The sequence below is a fragment of the Lampris incognitus genome, chromosome 8 (assembly GCF_029633865.1).
Source record: "Lampris incognitus isolate fLamInc1 chromosome 8, fLamInc1.hap2, whole genome shotgun sequence".
In the NCBI taxonomy this organism is placed as follows: Eukaryota; Metazoa; Chordata; class Actinopteri; order Lampriformes; family Lampridae; genus Lampris; species Lampris incognitus.
The window spans coordinates 38,239,084-38,264,308 of NC_079218.1; the positions used below are offsets into that span (position 1 = coordinate 38,239,084).

The 25,225-nt window shown below is 41.7% G+C and overlaps 1 protein-coding gene across 1 annotated transcript in view; it reads left to right on the forward strand.

Moving 5' to 3' along the window:
* The window catches only part of rapgef6 (Rap guanine nucleotide exchange factor (GEF) 6), a 242,786-nt gene that overhangs the window by 156,568 nt on the left and 60,993 nt on the right, over nucleotides 1–25,225 (forward strand). The window contains exons 9-16 of the mRNA XM_056285284.1: nucleotides 759–895; nucleotides 7,306–7,464; nucleotides 11,880–12,032; nucleotides 14,252–14,416; nucleotides 15,585–15,692; nucleotides 18,181–18,384; nucleotides 19,532–19,640; nucleotides 19,986–20,229. Coding sequence (XP_056141259.1) covers nucleotides 759–895; nucleotides 7,306–7,464; nucleotides 11,880–12,032; nucleotides 14,252–14,416; nucleotides 15,585–15,692; nucleotides 18,181–18,384; nucleotides 19,532–19,640; nucleotides 19,986–20,229 — 1,279 coding nt within the window. The remainder of the gene's footprint in view (nucleotides 1–758; nucleotides 896–7,305; nucleotides 7,465–11,879; nucleotides 12,033–14,251; nucleotides 14,417–15,584; nucleotides 15,693–18,180; nucleotides 18,385–19,531; nucleotides 19,641–19,985; nucleotides 20,230–25,225) is intronic.

Genomic DNA, 25,225 nt, shown 5'->3' on the forward strand with positions numbered 1-25,225 from the left:
ACAACATTGAAAGAGGATAACAGAATTATAATGGAATTATAAGATATATGAAGAATATGCTGAGGAGGATGCCAAGCAGTGTCCAGATGTCTCCCCAGGACCTGAGCCACGTGACCACCGTCAGTCCATCACCATGTAGACCTGGGTGAAAGAGAAGTACAATAAAAGAAGAGAGGTGACGAAAAAGGAAAGGACTGAATGAGAAAGTGAAATGCAGAATAAATAAAGGAATGAAAATCCATTCGACTGACTTTACCCCGAGACGGTTTCATCTGTAGGCTGTAGTCGGGTCACCCTGCTCCCGTCTCTATGGGGAGGGAGGGAGAGCTTGGGGGATGAGGTGACTATCAGGCGGTGAACAGCACAGTAAATGAAAAGTGTGAAAGCGCTTTACATCTCTGATACTGTGTTTTGTTTTGGTTTTTTTTCCAAACAAACCTGAGCAGCTGGTAGGTTTCACTGAGTGAAAGAGTTATAGAAATGAATGTTTTCGCTTTCCGTTCATCTCTGTTTTTACCCTCGTATTGAAGGTGACTGTTGTGCTCTGTGACTGTCTCTCTATCTAGCTGTATGTCTGCCTAATGTTTCTGTTGGTCTGTCTTTCTATGTCTGTATATCTGTCATGTTACATGTCTATCCATCTGTCTGTCTCCGTCTGTCTGTCTCTCTATTTATTTCTATAACTACCTACTTAACTTGCCTATGTACTTTCTTACCAACAAATACTTGTGTCTTTTCTCTCCCCTGCTCCGTAACAGAACAACTGCTGGAGTTTATGCATCAGCTGCCAGCCTTTGCCAACATGACCATGTCGGTGCGGAGGGATCTGTGCACCGTCATGGTGTTTGAGGTGGTGGAGCAGGCCAGCACAGTCATTCTGCATGACAAGCAAGAGGTATGGATGGACTAACAAAAACACTTGTGGTAGATCAGGTAAGCGTCGTGTGAGCAGATGTGATAGAAACGCACATCAAATGATGATCACATCAGTTCAGTTTCAAATTACATAAACTGCCGTATTTCCTGGACTATAAGTTGCTGTTTTTTTTTTGTTTTTTTTTTTACTCGTCTGGCTGGTCCTGTGACTTATATTCCAAAGCAACATGTGCAATGTAATTTTGTCAGACAAATACACTGCATTTCAACTCGGGGCTCCAGATGGTGACTAAAATGGTCGCCAATGCGACTAAGTTTTTAATTTTGCAACCACTTTTTTTTCTGTCAGTCGCCAGTGGCCATCATTACCTGCGAAAAAAGAAATGGCCATATGTTTTTTGTGTACTGAACTCTCGTCTCCTCGTGGGCCAGTGTCTACCTGACCTATCGCATGAACGCCTGTATGATTTACAATACATAAACCTCTCTGCACAGAATAGTGGTTGAAGATAGTTGAATATCACATTTATCGGGTTGAAAATTTGAAGTGTTAACTTTATGAATGGTGTTTAATTTAGTTTGATGGAGTGTGAATTTGGAAGTTAGATGTAGCCAGGGTTCGAATTAAGGGGAGCTCGGCTCTCTTGAAAAGGTCACAAGTTCCCCTGAAAGCCTACTTGGAGAACTTTAGGGGGAGCTGTGAAACAGCGTCCATTTTTGCATCAGTTTATAGACTTTTATTTTTCTGTATGTTAAGTCCGTCTGTCCTTCGATTTTCTCGACAACTGTTCATCCGATTGACTTCACACTTGGCAGGCATGCCGTGGGTCTGGACAGTTTCGTGCTTGTTATCAGATTTTCTTGCGTGCTGTAGGATAGGCTAGCCTATAATACAGGCAATGTGTGGCGTGTGTGCTATGCACCTGCATTCTGTGTGCTGTATGCTGGTATTGATTGTCATTTTATTTAGGCCTGCACTGTTTCAATTCTATTTTTGTAAGGTGTTGAACAAAAGTGTGATTGGTACTGTGTATTATGGTGTATTATCATAGTGACATTGCCTCCAGCATGTTTTATGATGCAGTAGGCGTTTGAGTGTTGTGTTGAGAGTGTGGTTGTTGTCTTGCTAGCCTGTGTGTTGTGTTAGACCAACAGTTGAGGCTGTGGGCATGTTCTGATGTTGTCATGTGATGTAACCTAGGTCTGGTCTGTTTAGAAGCATAGCGCAAACCATTGGCCGATTCACTGGGTAGTTTTTTTTTATTATTTTCTAAAAAAAATTTTTTATTTTTTAATTTAATTTAATTTATTTTTTTGCTCAAGTGACATAAAAACATGGCAACAGTGAATTGTTTTTCTGTCTTTGTGTTACCCGCATGGCTAAATTTTCTGTGTATAAAGTGAAATGTTATTGACAGTATTTGCAGTAACCCTACAATTGAACGCACTCGTCCATGTGACATGTAGTTAGCACACCGGAAAATAGGGCTCCCCTTAAAGCCACTGTGTAATTTGAACCCTGGATGTAGCTAATTGTATAGTTAGCTAATGTTAGCCAGCTGGCAAGAAAACAAAATGCGCAAATGAAAAATATCAGGCTTTTTCTCACTCCCTGCCCATCCAAACCCAGTCTCCTCTACATCCCCTCGGGGATGAATAAAGTATTCTGATCAGATGCCAACGATGCCGAGACCAACTCGACAAGTTCTCAAGTGATATTTGAGTCATCCCAGCCCGATTCAGTTGAATAAAAAAGTGTAACAAATATATAAATATATTTAAAAAAATTAAGACTGGACATTTAAGCATTTACGGTAATACGCTGCAGCTGCCTACTGTTACAATAGGATGGGTTAAATGCAGAGAACAGATTTCATTGCAAGAATACAATTCGGTGTAAGGTATAATGACAAAAAAGTGGCTTTCTTTCTAGTACGGTTGCAGTATATTGAACATTGCATATATTGTGTATGTAAAGAATACATTGTGTAGACTATAGAAGACTGAGCAAACAAAGGTAGACGGTACAGAGTGGGGAAAGAGAAGGCAGTGTGAGGCACCCCTTTAATAATAGCATATGACATCACTATTTTGGCTCCTGAAAATTTGATTTGACTCCTAAATTTTTTGGGTTTAGGAATCAATGGCTCCTGGATTTATCTTTTGCCTAGAGCCCTGTGGCTAGGGCCACTAGATGGCACTGTTTAATTTTGTGACTCAATTGGAACTACTCTACCACCATATAAATGTGATTTATACACTGAAGCGACTTATGTGGGGGGTTTTTTTTTTCCTCACAACAACGCGTTTTTTGCTGAGTGCGACTTACACTCCAGTGCAACTTGTGGTCCGGAAAATACGGTATGTGCGTACAGATATGACACACAGCAGGAAATAACCGAATCTACCCCAAGCTAATTCTTCAACCAAAGACAGTCTTTAGAATTCCAGTGCAGGCACTGCCAGTCAATAATTTCAGTTGCTACCCAATTAATTAATGAAGTTACGCAGCTGAGAAAAGGTAAATCTTTCATGGCTGTCAAGAGTCACCAAGGCCCCAGTACAGAAGACAATGTAATAAGTGGTAGTGACTAGCTAGCCAGCAAGGTAAGCAGGTAGGTAGGGGTAGTTGGGAAACTGCATTGGCGGTCACTAAGAATGTCTTGCACAAGCACACACACAAGCTCAGACATAAGGAAGTAACCAGGGTTCCTCATTTGCAGTCCTGTGTGTGTGTGTGTGTGTGTGTGTGTGTGTGTGTGTGTGTGTGTGTGTGTGTGTGTGTGTGTGTGTGTGTGTGTGTGTGTGTGTGTGTGTGTGTGTTGTTTGATGGACAGGTCTCCTATAGATTCCCTGTCTCTCTGTGGAATTATGTTGAAGGTCAGAGAGAAAAGTACAACTCTGCTCACAACTGAGCCTCACACTGCGGAGAGAGCCAGAGAGAGAGGGAATGCATGAACAGGGCGAGAGTAAAGGTCACTAACTAAAGGGGTAGTGACAGAGAAAGAGAGATTGAGTGCATGGGTGGGAACGGATGAAAACAGATTTTGAGAAGCTACAATGATTTATTTGACAGAGAAATACACAAAGAAAGAGAGATTGAGAAGAGTGGGGTAGAGAGGCACGCAAGAGATGAAACAACTGGAAAGTTGAGAGGAGCTGACTGAATAATAGAGCGAATTAGTGAGAGGGAAGAGAAGAGTTGGAGATGGAGATGGGGCGACAGAGGCTGGGTCAGACTAGGTAAGAGAAACAGCAGTGGGGGGAACTTGTGGAGGCCGTCAGGGGCCAGGGTTTATTCATTCTCCCCACCCACCATCAAAATCCTCTCTGGATACCTGATTGTCCTGTCACGCCTGCCTGTGTGTCCCTTTTAAAATCCCTGCTCCAAAAAGATGCAGTATTTTTACAGTTATATGCTCCTACCTCACCGCGGTCATTATACTCACAATACACTTGATGTCAGCCGGTAATACATTGCCAACTCTGCTGCAATAATGCTTAGAGCCTATTGAGAGCCGTTGGTTGGGCAGTGCCAGCAATGTCCATCAGTGAAATTGACTATTTTTAGGGCGTTGCATCTGAAAATGTTCTCAATATATTGATTTTATTTTTTATTTTTTTATTTTTTTTACATATCTACTCCACTATATTGCCAAACTAACAGAAGACCCTCAGAGCTGAGGGTGCTATTTGGTTCAAGTTGACAAATGTTGAACAGAAGTATTTCCACTATATAGAGACTGCTCTGTGATAAATCATGTGATGCAGCCAAACCCAGCAGATGATACTTATTTATTTACCAAATTTGAGAGTACAGAACCTCTTTCTGGGCCCTCCTCTCAACTAATGTAACATTACGTAACATGTTCAGTGTTTCCCACAGGTCTGAAATATAGTTGTGGTGGTAGCCGGTGGAAAGGGCCGGCATTACCTGCTGGCACAGAAATGGTCTACTACATGTGACAAATGACAAACACGTGTGACCTTTAACACAATATTTCGATTTATCTCAATACTCATATCTGCTGAGTTAAATGCATGAAAAATTAGTAGTCTAACCTTAGCTAAAGTTTGTGTCTTTCTAACTGACATAGCCCGAAGAGAAAACAGTAGTCCCCCTTATCCGTGGGGGATTTGTTCCAAGACCCCCAGCAGATGCCTGAAACTGCAGATAGTACCGAACTCTATTTAAACAGTGCTAAGTGACTAACGGGTGGGTATCTATACAGCGTGGCTACGCTGGACAAAGGGATGATTCACTTCCTGAGCGGGACAGCGTGAGATTTCATCACGCTACTCAGAACGGTGCGCAATTTAAAACTTACGAATTGTTTTATTTCTGGAATTTTCCATTTAATATTTTGGGACCGGGTAACTGAAACCGCGGACCACTAGTATAATCCTAGCCAGGACAACTTTGCTGCATGTTGCGCAATGGTCAAGTTACGTGTGCTGAATAAACTCTTAAGTCTTGTAGCTACCAATGCAGCATAGTTGACACTTTCTTTCATAGAATTCGAAGCTACTACCAAAGTCAGAGAACAATTACACAATAAGGCGAAAAGGAGTTGTTTTACCTGCCCATGCTTGTAAAATGTCCATATCTGCCTCTTCTAATGACATAATACGAGAGAACGTCTCTCTCTTTGTTTTTCTGCAGTGTGTGCAATTGTCAGTAGACCCTTCTCGCGATAGCAGAATGAACAGGAAAGGGAGTGGTAGAAAGAGGGGAGATTGTTCACTACTTACTCGATCGCAGATGGCGTCGTTCTCTCGGAGGAATAAAAATAAAAAACGCTAAAATGGGTCCCCAAATATACTTTGGCGGCTGTTAATCTACCTGGGCGGCCCACCCAAGTAAAGTCTATGTGTGGGAAACTGATGGTTGGTTCCAGCCTAGGGTATAGGTTTGGGTTATAGGGTATAGGTTTGGGTTATAGGGTATAGGTTTGGGTTAGATAAGATTAACTCTAACCCTATGTTCGGTTCTGTCTGTGTTTCTCGCACATCAGTTACGTAAACGGTCTAAAAAGAATGCCCCCATTTGTGTCCAGTTTCCTTTTTTAGCTGCAAATCAAAAAGTGGAAATTCAAGGGCAGTATGTGAGAGCAAAATGAATAGTTGCTGCTTGAACTAGAGAATAGGTATCTTTAAGTGTAGGTTCATTGTACACGTCTGCAAACGTCTATTGGCAAAACATAGTGCACACTTTATTAAGCATCATCACCCAGATTCTTAAGGATGAATCTTTCCCTTATTCCTCCTGTCGTGTTGTTGGGACAATAACTTGTTCTTTTTTTTCCTTCATTTTGTATATTATGTACTATAATAATGAAAAGAAAATTATCTGGTTTGAAAGCCTACGTATTGTGAACAAGTGCTGCATTTATGTACCAAGAAACTTGAAAGGTTAAAACAGACGAAACGTGTCACACTGACAAAATTAAAATGCAATTGGGACTACTTACATGAACTAGGTGGAGGCAGCAGTTTTGATTAAAAAGTGAGTGTTGGGCATTCGGGTGGTGCGGCAGTCTATTCCGTTGCCTACCAATGCAGGGATCACCGATTTGAATCCCCGCGTTACGTCCGGCTTGGTTGAGCGTCCCTACAGACACAATTGTCTGTGTTTGTGGGTGGGAAGCCAGATATGGGTATGTGTGCGGTTGCTGCACTAGCGCCTCCTCTGGTCGGTCGGGGTACCCGTTCAGGGGGGAGGGGGAACTGGAGGGATTAGCATGATCCTCCCACGCACTACATCTCCCTGGCGAAACTCCTCATTGTCAGGTGAAAAAAAAACAGCTGGCTACTCCACATGTAGTCAGAGCCTTCACCCCAGCGACTCGTAGTCGTATAGAGGCGACCGTCTCATTCCCTGGTTAGAACTCCAACATGGCGGCGCTCAACCGGGGACTTGAGTATCCCTACACCCGCCTGGCGCCTGTCACCTTGGCCAACTCCGGAAAAGTAATAAGTCCAGTCCCTCTCCAGGAATTTAGTGCCAGAGCCAATGCTATGTGTGGAGGTAAGCCCAACTATATCTACTAGTTGGTACTGCTCCACCTCCCGCACCAGCTCAGACTCCTTCCCTGCCAGAGAGGTGACATTCCACATCCCGAGGACCGGCACGCCCCGGTCCCCTCTTTTACCTGCCACTCGGCCTGCATTGCACCCTACCCCAATGCTCATCCCCGCGTGTGGTTGGTCCATGGGGTGGTGGCTTCATGTTGTTTTTGCGGGCATTTTTTCAACATTCTACATTTTTTCAAGTGTCATTAATTGTAATTACAGGGACAAGACAGAGTTTCTGCTCATTACAGGTTAATGAACAAGTGACTACCCAGCTGACACCTTTTGCTTGATGACGTGGTAAGTGACGTCAACGTATTCTAACTGATGTCATCATCTCTGTGTGCCCATCCCTAGCTTGACCTGTGGTACGTGATCTTGAATGGGGCTGTGGAGATCAGCCACCCAGAGAGCCGGGTTGAGACTCTGTGTATGGGTAACAGCTTTGGTATCTCCCCCTCGCTGGACAAGCAGTTCATGAATGGAGAGGTCCGCACCAAGGGAGATGACTGTCAGGTAAGAGAGAACCAAGTAAGAAGAAAAAGGCTGTGTGCTCACAGGAGCATTCAATCCCCCAAAAGACTAGGTCAAAACCTAGTATACAGTGGTGCTTGAAAGTTTGTGAACCTTAGAATTTTCTATATTTCTGCATAAATATGACCTAAAACATCATCAGATTTCCACACAAATCGTAAAAGTAGATAAATAAAACCCAAATACATATCTGTGAGTGGCAAAAGTATGTGAACCTCTAGGATTAGCAGTTAATTTGAAGGTGAAATTACAGTTGGGTGTTTTCAATCAATGGGATAACAATCAGTTGTGAGTGGGCGCCCTGTTTTATTTACAAAACAGGGATCTATCAAAGTCTGATCTTCACAACACATGTTTGTGGAAGTGTATCATGGCAAGAACAAAAGAGATTTCTGAGGATCTCAGAAAAAGCGTTGTTGATGCTCATCAGGCTGGAAAAGGTTACACACCATCTCTAAAGAGCTTGGACTTCACCAATCCACAGTCAGACAGATTGTGTAAATTCAAGACCATTGTTACCCTCCTCAGGAGGTGTCGACCATCAAAGATCACTCCAAGAGCAAGGCGTGTAATAATTGGCCAGGTCACAACGGAACCCAGGGTAACTTCTAAGCAACTAAAGGCCTCTCTCACATTGGCTAATGTTCATGAGTTCACCATCAGGAGACTGCTGAACAGCAATGGTGTGCATGGCAGGATGCAAGGAGAAAGCCACTGCTCTCCAAAAGAACATTACTTACCCATCTGTAGTTTGCTAAAGATCATGTGGACAAGCCAGAAGGCTATTGGGAAAATGTTTTGTGGACGGATGAGACCAAAATAGAACTTTTTTGGTTTTAATGAGAAGCGTTATGTTTGGAGAAAGGGAAACACTGCATTCCAGCATAAGAACCTTATCCCATTTGTGAAACATGGTGGTAGTAGTATTATGGTTTGGGCCTGTTTTGCTGCATCTTGGCCAGGACGGCTTGGCCATCATTGATGGAACAATGAATTCTGAATTATACCAGCAAATTCTTAAGGAAAATGTCACAACATCTGTCCATGAACTGAATCTCAAGAGAATGTAACTGAATCTCAAGAGAATGTGGGTCATGCAGCAAAACAACGACCCTAAGCTCACAAGTCGTTCTACCAAAAATGGTTAAAGAAGAATAAAACTTATGTTTTTGGAATGGCCAAGTCAAAGTCCTGACCTTAATCAAATCGAAATGTTGTGGAAGGACCTGAAGCAAGTAGTTCATGTGAGGAAACCCACCAACATGTCAGGACATCTGTCCATGAACTGAATCTCAAGAGAATGTGACTGAATCTCAAGAGAATGTGGGTCATGCAGCAAAACTACAACCCTAAGCTCACAAGTCGCTCTACCAAAGAATGGTTAAAGAAGAATAAAGTTAATGTTTTTGGAATGGCCTAGTCAAAGTACTGACCTTAATCAAATCAAAATGTTGTGGAAGGACCTGAAGCAAGTAGTTCATGTGAGAAAACCCACCAACATTCCAGAGTTGAAGCTGTTCTGTACGGAGGGATGGGTTAAAATTCCTCGAAGCCGATGTGCAGGACTGGTCAACAGTTACCAGAAACGTTTAGTTGCAGTCATTGCTGCATGGGGGGGGGGGGTCGGGTCACACCAGATACTGAAAGCGGAGGTTCCATACTTTTTCCACTCACAGATATGTAATATTGGACCATTTTCCTCAATAAATAAATGACCAAGTGTAATATTTTTGTCTCATTTGTTTAAATGGTTATCTTTATCTATTTTTAGAACTTGTGTGAAAATCTAATTATGTTTTAAGTCATATTCATGCAGAAATATAAAAAAATCTAAAGGGTTCACAAACTTTCAAGGACCACTGTATGCCTGGACCGTGTATGGTCAATGTTTGAAATTGTGGCCAGATTGTTAGAAGGATAGTCATTGATAGTATCTATAATGTGAATTCCTGGATATTAAATGTTCATCTGGAATTTTCTGTAGTGGTTCCAGTAATATTTGTTGTTAAAGTGTACTGAAGTAGCATATCACATGACATGGTTAAGCCACGTTCAAGTAAATTAAATTTCAAGAACAATACTTGCCACTCATATCTCGGGATGTTTGATTTCGAAGAGAACTTAATTTAATATAATGGTAATTATAACTACTCTAATGATCTGTTAACTCCCTCTCCTCTTTCATCTGTTTCCATCTGCGGATGTCTCTCGCTTTTCTAAGACTCTCTGTATTGACAGGCAAATTCACAAAGAATGAATTGCGGAAGCTGATAGCACCATCAATTGTTCATCACTTGCAACCGTTATCTGCCCCATCTCAAGGCCCGATTCACAAAAGATATTGCACTAACAATATTACAGCGCAAATGCGCCCATAAAGATTTGCAGCTGAGTCCAATTTGCCCTTGTTTTGCATCTGATTGCAATTATCCATGTGGCAAACTATAGAAGATGGCTTTGTGCCAAGAACACAGTAGGCAGGTTCAGTGACATCCTTGATGTCATCAAGTATAGTAAGGATTGTTTGACCTGGCAACCAGTATCTGCGAATGATTTCGGTCTCAGTTAAATCAGAAACTGATAGTTTCCTGCGAAATATCCACTCATGGGTACACCTGGCATGATGATGCCTTTGCCTGGCTGCAATCACTGCTGCCATGATCACTGGAAAGTCTGGGTGTGAGTTACCACCAACTCCCTGGAGACGCTAATAATTTTCACTCTAAATGCGTGTGGCTATTAATGCTGGTGTTTGTTAATTGGACTTTTTTGGCAATGAGGCTCATTTTCATAGAAAGGGGCCAATTTTGAGTTATGTATGCACATTACTTAATTTAAATGCTTGCAAATACCATTGGAGCACCGAGATACTATTTTCTTGGCAGCGCAAATAGGGGTGCATTTCACCCTTTGCGGGACCTTTGAGAATTACACGGTTTCTTTTTGGCTTATTTGTGCAGGTTTAGCAGCCGCAAAAGCTGCGCAATCCTTTTGTGAATTCGCCAGTGTTTCTTCAGAGTGATTGTTATTTGGGGTGCTTTAACTGTGCTCTCCCTCATGCCTCCTGGCGTTAGGCCGTCCAGTCATGTAACTTTATTCAAGTTATTGGTTACCTGATTCAGCGGCCCAATCGTGTCAAGCTGATCACTCAGTCAGTCATGGTAAACATGATCACTGAGTCAGGGACATTCACGTTTGCGGGGGTGGCATACTGGCTACACCAGTCAAAAAACTCAGAGCTGTGTGTTTTGTTGTTGTTTTGTTTTGTTTTTTGTGCTTTTTTCCCATAGCACTGCAACTCGAAATGGTTTATATGACTTAACTAAGTATCAGTGATTGCACTGATATTTTTGATTGTTAGCAGAAGTAATTGGAATAGCCATATTGTAGCAGAAATAAGCTGGTACTCACTGATGGTAATTTTTTTTTTTTTATTATTAGAGTTGTTTGTTTTTTATACTGTGAATATGAAGTGCGACCAATTACTTTTCCTTAATGTGTCTTTGAAAACCTTTTGAAAACCTTTGGTAAAGCGTAAGATCAAGGTTATTTAAATAGGTATTTGTTATGGAGGTGATTTAGTAACATATAAAACAAAGCACCTCTGAAAATGAACTTTTCTCACAAAGATAAGTCTAGTGCTGAAAACACAAGATGACATCCTTTTTTTAAAAAAATAGTATTAGTGCAGACAAAAGCCTACTGTAAGTTCAGAAGAGTGGTATGTTTTATTTAGAATGTGTTTGATATAGCCTCAGCTGTAGTACCTTTTTTCTCCATTCTGTTTCTTAGAGTTTAAGAGGAAGCCAGTGTGGTAACATAGAGGTTGAAGGCACTGTTTATAAAGAGTAGCCTAAATGCTATTGGTCATTACAGCCCCTCTTTCAGTCTCTAAACTACCTAGTTCCTCCTCTGTACACATTGTTTCCTGTCTGTAACCCAAGAGGAAGATGTAGAGGTAGATGATTTCGTCAAAGTGACTATGCTGTGGATTTGTCGCTGGGCAGAGGGGCGTGACTGAGGGTGTCTCCCTTTGCATTACAGCATTTAAGGGGGATATCATTGTAGTGGCATTCTGACAGTATACACTTAAAATACTTCTTGCGTTTAGGCTCACTTTAACATTTGTGGACACTTGTAAAGAGGGCTGCTCTTGGATCCCTGCCAAAGAGCTCCTCAGGTAAATTTAGCTAGCTTTTAACTAGCAAATCGAAAAGACGAGAGTGTGGCTAAATAGTAAGTCTCCAGCAAGCCTTTGAGCCAAAAGGCCCATGCCTCTGTCGCCCTGCTCCCCTCATGGCTCAGGGGTGCTGCTCTTTGAGCACCCGCTCTTGGTGCGGAGCAACATCCTGCTCTTCTACAAGTTCACCCGCTGTCCCCATGTCCTCCTCGACCAGTTCGTCTGCATCGCCCAGGAAGACTACTGGCGCATCCTTAACCATGTGGAGAAGAACACACACAAAGTGGAGGAGGAGGGGGAGATCGTCATGGTGAAGGAGCACCGCGAACTGGACCGCAGCGGGACACGGAAAGGACACATTGTCATCAAGGTGAGATGGAAGACATTTTTGCTTGAAAAACAGAGATTTTTGTTTTTAGCTTTTGAGATCATTTTTCTGTGGGCCAGTTATCCTGCTTATTCTATTCAAACAAAATAGCTCACTGAAGGAAATTTGCAGACCTTTAATGGTTCAAGTTTGAGTTAAAGCAAGAAAAAATAAAAGATCGACTTTTCGACCCAAGCTTGAATTAGGTTGCAGAATTTTATCCATGAATAAAAGGTTGTGTTTTTGGACCATTATGTCATTAGCTAGATGGAAATAAGATCTTGAGGTTAAATAAACAACTAATCTGGAGTTAGAGGTTCTTTTAAATATTCCCTTTGCTTTTCATCTTTAGACTGTATGCTGAAAATAATAAAATGGCTTTGGATTGATTTTTAAAATCGCCTCATTATAAATGCAATATGCCCACATGTTTCGTACAAAAAATGCTGATGTCATTGCACAGCATTTCCAATTGATTGTTCAGATGCACTGTTAGCACTATTGGTGTTTGGCAGAGCGTTTGTTTGTACAGTACAGTTGCTGAACGCTCCAAGGCCTTTTGATCCTCCTCCCAGTAGACTTCAGAGGCTGCCAGGTATCGATCAGATAATGGCTCTGAATGAGTCTCTTGGCTACAGCTCCAAGAAAGCTCATTGGCTTCAAAATTCATCCAATAGATGATATGAGTCAATTCACATTACTTTTTTTCTTTTACGTTTTTTGAGCCTTGTTCTTTTGTGCTGATTTTAAGAGGTCTTTCTCTAGTTTCTATTCCCCATACGACAGCTTGCTTCCCCCAGCAACCTCTGTTGCATGGGGTGACAGAAACAAAGGATGTTCATGTTATTTTTTGTGTGCTCAACGTCAGGTCTTGTAGCCAAGATAAACAAATGAACATTATTACCTTAAGTGGGGTGATGGCCTCATAGTTTTCTAACTTTGCAGTGTGTTGATGCATGCTCAATAATCCAGGTAAGAAAATCAAAGAAGGTTGAATCAGTTCATCTGGATACAATGTTTATTGACAGATACGTTTCATCACTCATCTACGTGACCTGTTCAGTCTAAACTGATTGCAGGTATCCTCACCCTTATAAACAATACAATGACCGAAACCAACAGCCAGTTTCGTATGCAAATATGGGCGTGACATTAACTAGAGTTTCAATGGCTATGTGTACTATTCACAGATGATTTAGGAATGTTTGCAATCACAGCATTGTAAGATGATGACAAATGTACTCTTAGCCCCCCCCCCCTTATGGTTGTTTCCTCTTCACATACTACATGACCTCTTTGACTCCCCGTTCAACCCAGCGTTCCTCCCTATCAAGGATGTGCCCATCCAGTAGTACACATGGCTTTTTGAAACTCTAGTTAATGGTAACACCCATATTTGTGTATGAAACTGGTCATTGGTTTTGGTCATTATGCAACTGTATTGTTTATAAGGGGTGGGGAAACCTGCAGTCAGTTTCGACTGAAGATGTCATTTAGATGAGTGATGAAACATATCTGTCAATAAATGTTGTATCCAGATGAACTGATTCAACCTTCTTTGATAACTTTGCAGTATTCATCAAAATTTACTGTTATAAATAAATTTCTGCAGTTATCCTAGTCATACATCTCAAAAACAGGGTATAAATTAAGTTCCATAGTGTTGCAGGGGAAGATTCGTGGGAGATTAGAAAGTATCGGATGCCTTAGTAATAAAAGCTTAGACATACATTTTGATAGTGTAATGCTTATTGTCTTGTTTGTGTGGGCATGTTCCATTTGACTGACAGCTCAGTTCAATATCTGCACCTTTATAGTCTTTGTCCTTGTCCTTTTAACGATTGTGTCGACATAAAATATGCATCTGTTTGGGTTTGTTTGTGTGCATGTGTTTGCTTGCGTGTATTTTCCTTATATTTGTTAGTTGTGTGCATGTGTGCCACTATATTCAAATGTGTGTCAGTGTGCATGTCAATGTATAAAATCACACTTTTTTGTGTGTGTGTGTGTGTGTGTGTGTGTCTCGTGCATGAGTGCAGATACAAACATATGCTCTTTTGGTTAGGTGTGTGTGTGTGTGTGTGTGTGTGTGTGTGTGTGTGTGTGCGTGCGTGCGTGCGTGCGTGCGTGCGTGCGTGCGTGTACATGTGCAACATAATGGCTATTGTAAATGCATGTTGGTGATTGTGCATCATGATGCATGTGGTATCTTTTCTTCCCAGGGAACCCCAGAGCGCTTGATCATGCACCTTGTAGAGGAGCCATCAGTAGTGGACCCCACCTACATTGAGGACTTCCTGTTGACCTACAGGACCTTCCTGTCCAGCCCTATGGAGGTCGGCAAGAAACTTCTGGAGTGGTTCAAGGTTGACAGTCTCCGAGACACAGTACGTTACAGTGTTCTTGTGTGTCTGTTAATTTGTGTGTACATGTTGTACGTATGTTCACCTATGTGTCTCTGTATGTGAATGTAGAAGCTTTTTTTTTTCCTATTGACTGGCATCTGTTGTGTTCGTGTGTCTCTGTGAAAATTCGTGTGTGAGCCGCGCAGCCACTGGTCGATAGTACGACCTTAGCCAACTCAGCTGTCTTTGAGCCCAACTGAGATTTGTCTAGGCATGACACTCACATAGTCCATAACCGATTTAACATGAAATTACTCTTGTGCTGTCAATAGTCTTTATGGTTTAATCATTTGGCCTCTTCATCTTCTACCTCTTTGAAGGGAATTCGACCCTCTTGGGTACGGGGAGTGAGAAGGAAATAAAATATGTGCATGAGAGAGAAAGAGGGATGGTGGAATGAAAGAAAAAATAGTATGCACATACTTTTTTCTGTGTGAAAAAGATCGACAGTAAGAGTTTGTGTCGAATGCATTGATCATTCGTGCAAGACATCAAATGTCTACTAAGCCTGGGCTGTTATACTGTTAACTCTGTCCACTGGCCTCGCTGCTGAGGCAGGACAAGCAAAAAGAGACTTGCTCCTTCGGTGGTAAGTGAAGTATGACACACAGAACTGAACCACTTTAACCGTCCTGCAAATGCTGTCAAAGTCTTAACGTTCACCAACTGCTAATGAATATAGTCTATGTGGTCTTTATTTCATATTTGGGAAGCATAGCTCAAGCTCTGTGTGAGTCGACGCCTGTGTACTCACATTTGGAGGGCTATGTGTAACTTCTACCCGATTACAGATTTTTATCATTCAGTAAGCAATATGAGTAATGATAATAATAATGATAAAAAATAATAATAAGGATAATAATAATGCATTTAAAGGCACTTTTCATGACACTCAAGGTCACCTAACATCAATTACAATAAAACACAGCAGTAAAAAACAAAACAATAGCTCAAAATAGACTAGCCAAAAAGAAAAGAGACCCGGTACGTTTGCTGACATCTGCTGTTTTAGAAAGTCTTCAGTACTGTAGATGTGATGCTTGCTGTGATAGCCTCATGATTTGCTGAGGACTACGAGTGTGAGCCAAGTCTTTGTGAAGATGTGTGCAATAGGCCACAGCAATGAAGAGAAGTCTCTTTCTGTCTGCAGGTGACAAGAATCGTGTTGCTTTGGGTCAACAACCACTTCAATGACTTTGAGGGCGACCCTGCCATGACACGCTTCCTGGAAGACTTTGAGAAACATCTAGAAGCGACAGTAAGATTCAAAGTTAAATGTTATCTTTGAAGTTAATTTGAACTTCACAGCGATTGAAAGCAATAGACTGTGGACTGTCAGTTTGTGGAAAAGTGAGTCACTTGAACCATTTTCTCTTTTCAAGGAAGGTGTTCATACACCTTAAGTTCAAATGGACTATTGGTGTCATAGTTGTATCATGATTTCTAATATCAAAAATAAAACTACTGGGCGTCCGGGTAGCGTAGTGGTCTATTTTGTTGCCTACCAACACAGGGCTCACTGGTTCAAATCCCCGTGTTACCTCTGGCTTAGTTGGGCAACCCTACAGACACAGTTGGCTGTGTCTGTGGGTGGGAAGCAGGATGTGGGTATGTGGCCTGGTCTCTGCACTAGCACCTCCTCTGGTTGGTCGGGGTGCCTGTTCGGGGGAAAGGGGGGACTGGGGGGAATAGCGTGATCGTCTCACACACTACGTCCCCCTGTCGAAACTCCTCCCTGTCAGGTGAAAAGAACCGGCTGGCGACTCCACGTGTATTGGAGGAAGCATGTGGGTAGTCTGCAGCCCTCCCCCACCCCCAGAGGGGGTGGAGCAGTGACCGGGATGGCTTGGAAGAGTGGGGTAATTGGCTGGATACAATTGGGAAGAAAAAGGAGGAAAAAAATCCAAATTTAAAAAAAAAGTACTAATGAGAAACGGACTTGTACCAACTGGCTAGACAGAGGGGCCAAGCTGGGAAGGATGTGCAGCAGATTAGGGCGATCAAGGATAGAGATGAAAATGTGCTGACAAGTGAGGAGAGTGTGCTGAGAAGGTGGAAGGAGTACTTTGAGGGGCTGATGAATTAATTAAAAAAATTAGAGCGAGAGAGAAGGTTGGATGATGCGGGCATAGTGAATGAGGATGTGAGGGCAGCTATGAAGAGGATGAAGAGTAGGAAGGCAGTTGGTCCAGATGACATACCTGTGGAGGCGTGGAGATGTTGAGGAGAGATGGCCGTGGAGTTTTTAAATATATTGTTTGACACAATCTTGGACGGTGAGAGGATGCCTGAGGAGTGGAGAAGAAGCATACTGGTACCGATTTTCAAGAACAAGGGTGATGTGCAGAACTGCAGCAACTACAGAGGTATTAAGTTGATCAGCCACAGCATGAAGATATGGGAAAGAGTAATAGAAGCTAGGTTAAGAGGAGAGGTGATGATTAGCGAGCAGCAGTATGGTTTCATGCCATAAAAGAGCACAACAGATGTGTTGTTTGCTTTGAGAATGTTGATTGAGAAGTATAGAGAAGGCCAGAAGGGGTTACATTGTGTCTTTGTAGATTTAGAGAAAGCATACGACAGGGTGCCGAAAGAGGCGGTGCGGTATTGTATGAGGAAGTTGGCAGTTGCAGAGAAGTATGTAGGAGTGGTGCAGGATATGTATGAGGGCAGTGTGACAGTGGTGAGGTGTGCGGTTGGAATGACAGATGGGTTCAAGGTGGAGGTGGGATTACATTAAGGATCAGCTCTGAGCCCTTTCTTGTTTGCAATGGTGATGGACAGGCTGACGGATGAGCTCAGGCAGGAGTCTCCGTGGACTCTGATGTTTGCGGATGACATTGTGATCTGCAGCGATAGTAGGGTGCAGGTTGAGGAGAGCCTGGAGAGGTGGAGGTATGCACTGGAGAGAAGAGGAATGAAAGTCAGTAGGAGCAAGACAGAATACATATACGTGAATGAGAGGGAGGACAGTGGAATGGTGAGGATGCAAGGAGTAGAGGTGATGAAGGCGTATGAAGTTAAATACTTGGGGTCAGCCGTCCAAAGTAACGAGGAGTACAGAAGAGAGATGAAGAAGAGAGTGCAGGCAAGGTGGAGTGGGTGGAGAAGAGTGTCAGGAGTGATTTGTGACAGAAAGGTACCAGCAAGAGTTAAAGGGAAGGTTTACAAGATGGTTGTGGGACCAGCTGTGTTATATGGTTTGGAGACAGTGGCACTGACGAAAAGACAGGAGGTGGCAGAGCTGAAGATGCCAAGATTTTCAGTGGGAGTGACTAAGAAGGATTAGGAACGAGTATATTAGTGGGACAGCTCAGGTTGGATGGTTTGGAAACGAAGCAAGAGAGGCAAAATTAAGATGGCTTGGACATGTGTGGAGGAGAGATGCTCGGTATATTGGGAGAAGGATGCTGAATATGGAGCTGCCAGGGAAGAGGATAAGAGGAAGGCCAAAAAGGAGGTTTATGGATGTGGTGAGAGAGGACATGCAGGTGGCTGGTGTGACACAGGAAGTTGCAGAGGACAGGAAGAAATGGAAATGGATGATCCACTGTGGCGACCCCTATTTTTGGTTCTCTTCTGCTGTTCACAAGCCATTTGCTTTTCTATAATTTCAAAGCACTTACAAGTTATTGTCATCCCAGTTTTTTTGTTCTCTTTCCAGAACCACAAAGCTTTGCCTCAAAATGTTGTTTTTTTCCACTGTCACCTCTTTTTCATTCCCCCTCTTCTCTCTCCTTTGTCAGAAAATGAAGGGCCACCTTCGGCTGCTGAATATAGCATGTGCAGCCAAGGCTAAGTGGAGGCAGATCACACTCCAGAAAGCCTCCAGGGAGTCCCCTCTCTACTTCAGCCTGCAGGGCGGCAGCGAGAGGTGCTTTGGCATCTTTGTTGAGTCGGTGGAGGAGGGCAGCAAGGCTAGGGAGGCGGGCCTCAAGCGTGGAGATCAGGTGAGAGAGAGAATGTGACAGTGTGATTGAACGGAACAATGCTATGTTATTTTAGAAGTGGTATACTCGCTAATCTGATCAATCCAAAAATGTAGTTCAATCATGTTGATAAATACTGAGCTAAACGTGATAGCAGGTGATCGCTTTAGAAGGGGTCCTACTAGTCACCCCAAAGTATACCCAAAAGTATACCCCAAAGTACTCCAAAATACCCCAAAGCACTACCAACTACCACAGTACAGCACACAGTAACACCTACAGAGATGCGCGCACACACACAAACTATGACTGTTGTCCTGATTTTTAACTCACTCTTGTTGTCAAAAGGAACAATAACCATGAGCAACACTTATTTTTTTCCCTTAGAAAATGTTGTTGTTTTAAACAATATACCCTTTATCCTATTGTACTGAAAATTTGAAAATTACAATTAATATTTATTGAAAATATTAGAAATTATCAAGCTGGTGCATCTGCACTGTGTGAGTGTGTGTCACTATGCAGAGACCTGGAACAAAAGAATGTGCAGGCGGCAATGACACGGAAAGGTCAGCACATGCATGATGAACTGGCTAGAAGAATAGAAAGAACCTGAGGAAAAACTTACCAATTCTCTTATTGGCATTTCTTATCTTGCATGAAGGTACGTATGCAGTCACTTTCCTTCGCTTTGAGGTAGTACGTTCACTTTTTGCTGTTTATTTTTGACCTGGCTTTTTGGCTAGCTGGGAGATGATTGGAATTCTCAACTGTCCATCATTTGGGGTATACTTTGAGGTACACTTTGGGGTATTTTGGGGTACGCTTTGGGATACTTTTTGATACTTTGGGGTATACTCGGGTACTTTGGGGTGATTAGTAGGACCCTTTAGAAGCCATACTGTCATGCAGGAGGATATTTGCTGATGAAGAATGTTGTAAAATAACTTGGTTTTAAGATTACCCCTTAAGTTTTGTCTGTCTTCTTGGGCAATGTAGGTTGGTGACTTCCAGCTGTGAGGTTTGATAAGAAGACACAACAGTCATATACTTTGTTTCAATCACCATCTGTCAGCAACCCCCCCTGATATTTGCTGGGCCCATTAAGCTTAAGGAAAGTGGAAATATCACATAGCCCCTTTAAGCCATGTCCTCTGTCCTATTGCAGATCATGGAAATCAATGGTCAGAACTTTGAGAACATCTCTTACGCCAAAGCTGTCGACATCCTGAGGAATAACACACATCTCTCCCTCACTGTCAAAACCAACATATTTGGTGAGCTTTTTGTCATCCAGTGCTTAGAGTATTGTTCAGATCTGACACTGAATCTTTTCCAGCTGCGAGACTAGTGTGAGATATTCTAAAGCTAACGTTGACTGATGACCTCCCTGTGAAGAAGCACAAGCATTGTAGTAGTGGTAGTTGTAGTAGCAGGAGTAACAGTGGTAGTAGTAGAAGTAGTTATAATAGCAGTTTTAGTATCACTGGCAGTCATACTCGTGCCAACAGCAGCATCTGTAATAGTTATTGTAGAAGCAGTTGTGATAGTTGTACCATTTATCTTTGAGTCCGAAACAAAACAATCTTCTTCCTCCTTCCATTCCTCCTGATTCCACTCAGTTTTCAAAGAGCTCTTGAGCAGAATAGCACATGAGAAGAAGAATGGCGGTCCGCACATCCCTAAGATCCAGGAGAAGAAAGGGAATCGCTTCTCCATCCCCGATCTTCCTGGGGACATGGAGTTCCCCACTGACCACAAGAGCACCAGGAAGATGAAGGCCAACACCGTGTCAGGAGGACGCAACAAGATCAGGAAGATGCTGGAGAAAACACGCTTCAGTATACTGCCGCCCAAGCCCTTCAGGTAAAAAGATTTTGGGAATATTGTTTCAAGGATTTTACAAGGTGTGGGGATTTTTCAATATTATTCCCTTAAAACCTATTTAGATACATGCAATGTGCTTTTGCCATAATGACTATTCAAGTAGAGATATTGGTAATTACAGCAAATGAGTTATCTCCTCCCCTCCCTTAAATTAACATTCCTGCAGATTTGTATGCAAGCAAATGTCCTCTTTGGTACTTTCAACCATTGTTATATATTTAAGACAAGCACTAATCAACAAATATGCAAATCATCAAAAATTTCATAGCTGCTCATTTTAATAGCTAGCAGCTGACAAAGCTTCCCTTGGACAAACGGCAGGGCGTTTTACATCCTCGGCTTTGCAGCCGAGAAAAAAGCAGATAGTAGTGAGTTGAAGAGCAGCTGAAGTTGTTGTGGCTAACAACAAGATATGGCAGACCAGTCTCTGAACAGACTTCTATCAACATATACTGTAACATCACTACTAAAACGTCGTCAGCTAAAGTTCAGTGAGATTTTTTTTTCTATTGTTATTATTTCAATTCAGCAGGGTGGAAGGTAGTGACAGAAAAGTACTTGCATTTGGAGTGGCTCTTGGAGATTTAGAATTCTCAAACTCCACTGCAATAGCCGAATTACCATAGTATTAAATGAGCTAAACAAAAAAGACCATCTTCAGAATTGTTAAAGAGCAGCCATCAAAAAGCCCTTCAGCAAAGGCACTTAATTCTTTAGTAAAACCACTCAGTGGTCAATAGTGGAAGTGGAAGACTGTTTGCACAGGGCACCTCCTAAAAGTTAAATGCTTGTTACTGTGTGGATATGATGCCAATTGGTGTTGAAAAGGACCAAACATGCAGAGAAAACCCTCCCATTATCCTATAAAGGTGAGGATATTCTTTAACCAAAAACTTTTCCTTTAAACTTTGAGCCTTGAATATAATTTTGGAATCTTTTTGGGGAACTTTCAAAATACTTAGGAGATAAGTTTTTGACGCCATTGCTGAAACTAGTAGAAACATTTTAATAATCTTGCTGTATCTCAATAGAGAGATACAGTACTTCCATATATTTCACTTATTGTAGAGCAGTGGTACTCACTCATTTTCTTAGGAGAGCCACTTATGAGTAAGACCATTCCTCAAAGAGCCATAGAGCTTGCAAAACATTTCGCAAATACAAAGCTACACACATGGGCTATATCCATGATCCCACACTATTACGTAGTCTACGTTCTTTGACATATCTTCAGTATGCTGACATCTGCTGGATAATTCATTTCAATGTGCTAAAACAGGACACAAACGGAACCTGTAGAAGTAAGTTATAGCTATGTTCTTATTGTTATCAGTGGATCTATATGAGGTGGAAAACAAAGTCTCACGAGCCGCATGCGGCTCGTGAGCCGCGTAAAGAGTAACACAGTTGTAGAGTAATGTAACCATAGGACATTTTAGTGAATTTGCTAACATCTACATGTTAAAACTATATAAAGGTAAAAACATGGTCTTGGTAAGTCTGTGATGTTAGCATAGCAGAATAAGCACAGCTGCAGCTAATAACATTAATAATGGCTCTGTTGGATGTAGGTGTGTCAAAGAACCAGCATTGACAGTATTGACAATTGTTAGTTCTGCCACTGTCTGTCTTTCTGTCAATGGTGGTTAGTGTGCTGGCACACCTAAATCAAATGGATGTGATATATGGAAATTATATCACATCTAAGGTGTGCAGTGTAGTGGATGTGATATGTCAGCGGAAGAGCCAATCAATGACCAATGGTGAAACTCAAGACAATGAGCCAAGAACCTTTTTGTGGTCAACGGTCAGGGTCACCAACTCAGTCAAATCTGATACTGCTCACGTCCATAGTTGTAGCAAAACATGGATGTGTTTTAGTAAGACGCGTCTTACTAAACAAGCTATCGAAAGATGGATATGATTCTTACACAACGCAGGATAGAGATGGCTGGTGTGAGAGGGTCAGATCCATCCGAGGACACTCGACCTGATGATGATGATGATGAAGGTGTGTTGTGTTCCTGATGAGCCACATCATTTCTACACAGTCCAAGAATTCTTCATTAAATTCTGGTTTATTTAAATTAACCTACAAGCAAAAAAAAAAGGCATTGTGGCCAAATCTACCCTTAACCTGGCAACTTTTGTCCATAGCAACAATTTGCTTAGTTGCCATTTAGACCAAAGCAACTAGCTCAGCCCTTCCACCGCAAAGATGGAAGATGATAACAAACATAGTATAATGTTTATTAAGACGAGGCACTATTTATATAACACATTTCAGCAACAAGACAATTCAGAGTGCTTTACATAAGACATAAAAGACATTAAGAAAAGCAACATAAAGTAATAAAGACATTTGGAAACAAAAAAATTGAGTAATAGTTGCAGGGCAGTGTAAGATGATAATCAAAAGCTTTGAATAAAAGGAAGCAGTGAATATGAAAGTCCTCATTCTTGATTTAAAAAAAAATCAGAGTTGCAGCAGACCTGCAGATTTCTGGGAGTTTGTTCCAGATAGATGGTGCATAAAAACTTAAAACTGCCTCTCCATGTTTAGTTTTGACTTCAGGGATGGAAAACAGACCTGTCTCTGACGATCTGAGAGATCTGGTTGGTTCATATGGTAGCGGAAGATCAGAAAGGTATTCTGGCCCTAGACCATTCAGTGCTTTATAAACGAAGAGCAGAGTTTTAAAATCAATTTTTGACAGACAAGAAGCAAGTGTAAAGACCTCAGAACTGGAGTGATGTGAGCCACTTTTTTGGTCTTAGTAAGGACTCGAGCAGCAGCATTCTGAATCAGCTACAGCTGGTTGAGCAAAAAAAAAATTCTTTCATTTATTTATTTAGAGAGAGACCTGTGAAGACACTGTTACAGTAGTTAAGTTGACTGAGGATAAATGAATGGACAAGTATTTCCAAGTCCTGCTGAGACATAAATCCTTTAATTCTTGATATATTCTTCAGGTGATAGTAGGCCGACTTTGTAATTATCATAATGTGGCTAGATGAATTAAGGTCTGAGTCCATGATTACACCGAGATTTATGGCTTAGTTTGTGGTTTTTAACATTACTGATTGTAGCTGAGCGCTGATTTTTAATCGTTCTTACTTGGCTCCAAAGAAAATTTACTTCAGTTTTCTTTGTTTAATTGAAGAAAATTCTGAGATATCCAGTCGTCGATTTGTTCAATGAGCTTACTTAGTGCTTGTATGGAATGATAATCTGTCTCCTGGTGATATGGTTATGTAAATCTGTATTTCATCTGCATAATTACATTAACATATTTTGTTGTTTTCCATAATCTGTACTAGTAGGAGTATATAGATGTTAAACAGAAGCAACCCCAGAATGGAGCCTTGGGGAACTCCACAGGCCGTTTTTGTAAACTCAGATTTGTAATTACCGATAGACACAAAGTAATCCCTGTCCTTTAAGTAGGATTCAAACCAGTTTAGTGCCGTGCCAGAATGTCCCGCCCAGTTTTCAAATTGGTCTACCAATATGGTGTAGTTGACTGTGTCAAATGCAGAACTGAGATCCAGTAAGACCAGGATTGAAATGTTTGCCACTATCTGTGTTTAAGTGGATGTCATTAAAGACCTTAACAATAGCAGTCTCAGTGCTGTGGTGTCGTTGAAATCCTTACTGACGGGAAGACATCAAAACTGTTGTTTAGTACCAAGAAGTTTTTCAGTTGCTGGAAAATGGCTTTTTCAGTGATTTTACTTAGAAACGAGAGGTTTGATATGGGCCTATAATTGTTCACTAGTGAAGTGTCTAGGTTATTTTTTTAAGAGTCACGTGATGGCTACAGTTTTTAGGGCCTGTGGGAAGAAACCTGAGACATGTTGACAATTTGTAGAAGATCGGAAACATTTTTGAAAAAGTCTGTTGGCAGAATATCAAGGCAGCAGGAGGAGGATTTCAGATGTTGTATAATGTCTTCCAAGTTTTTATGGTTTATGGGATCAAATTGTGTCATGCTATTTGAATTGATTTTAGGTGGACATAGGGACAACACATTCCCTGTACCTAGTACGGAGGCACTGACTGCCTGTCTAATTTTCTGAATTTTGTCATTGAAGGAGGCACATTCATTGCAAGCCCTGGTAGATAGGAATTCAGAGGCTACTGCCACAGGAGGGTTTGTTAGCCTGTCGACAGTAGCAAACAAGCCATGCACTTTATTATTGTTTTTGGCAATGATGTCAGAGAAGTAGGACTGCCTTGCATTTTTCAGTTCCAAATTATAAATACGCAGTCTCTCTTTATAGATGTCATAATGAACTGTAAGACTTGTTTTTCACCACCTGTGTAAGCCAGAAAAACGTTGGCTATTGTGGAGGCTACAGGTTTACCTGTTAAAATAGTCTTACTTTATAGTAACACTTTTAACAACCATAAGCAAGCTTTAAGCTCAGCTTAAATGCCTGAAATGTATAATGGGACATCGTCGTTGTCATTATCGTTATCATTATCAGCCTTGTCCACTAGCAGCTGTCATAGTCTTAGCATCTGGAGCCATTGAAAAGTGACTGTGCAAGCCAAGGCTTATATTTAATAGTCCTTTTGTAGCATTCCATTAGAGCCTTGATTTCATTTCATTATTTCACGCTTGACCCGGGCATCATTAAGCTCCGCGTTTTGTCAGTGCTAGTGAGAGAAGACATTGCTCTTGACCAATTAATTACTCCGCAAAACTGCCAGCATGGCTATCATGTACTGTCAAGTCAAGCACACAGACAGCCCACACAAAGACACGTGCAAATTTGTGCACACTCTTGTAACTAGGAACGCAAACAAACACGGACAAACTTATGCACAATGATGCATGACAACAAAGTTGAATATTCACTCAAATACACAATAAATATTGACACTATTTCACATGCAAAACACTCCAATGTTTTTATGCGTACTTGCACACACTCTATACCTCTTTGTCTGTCTGGCTCACTTACTCGC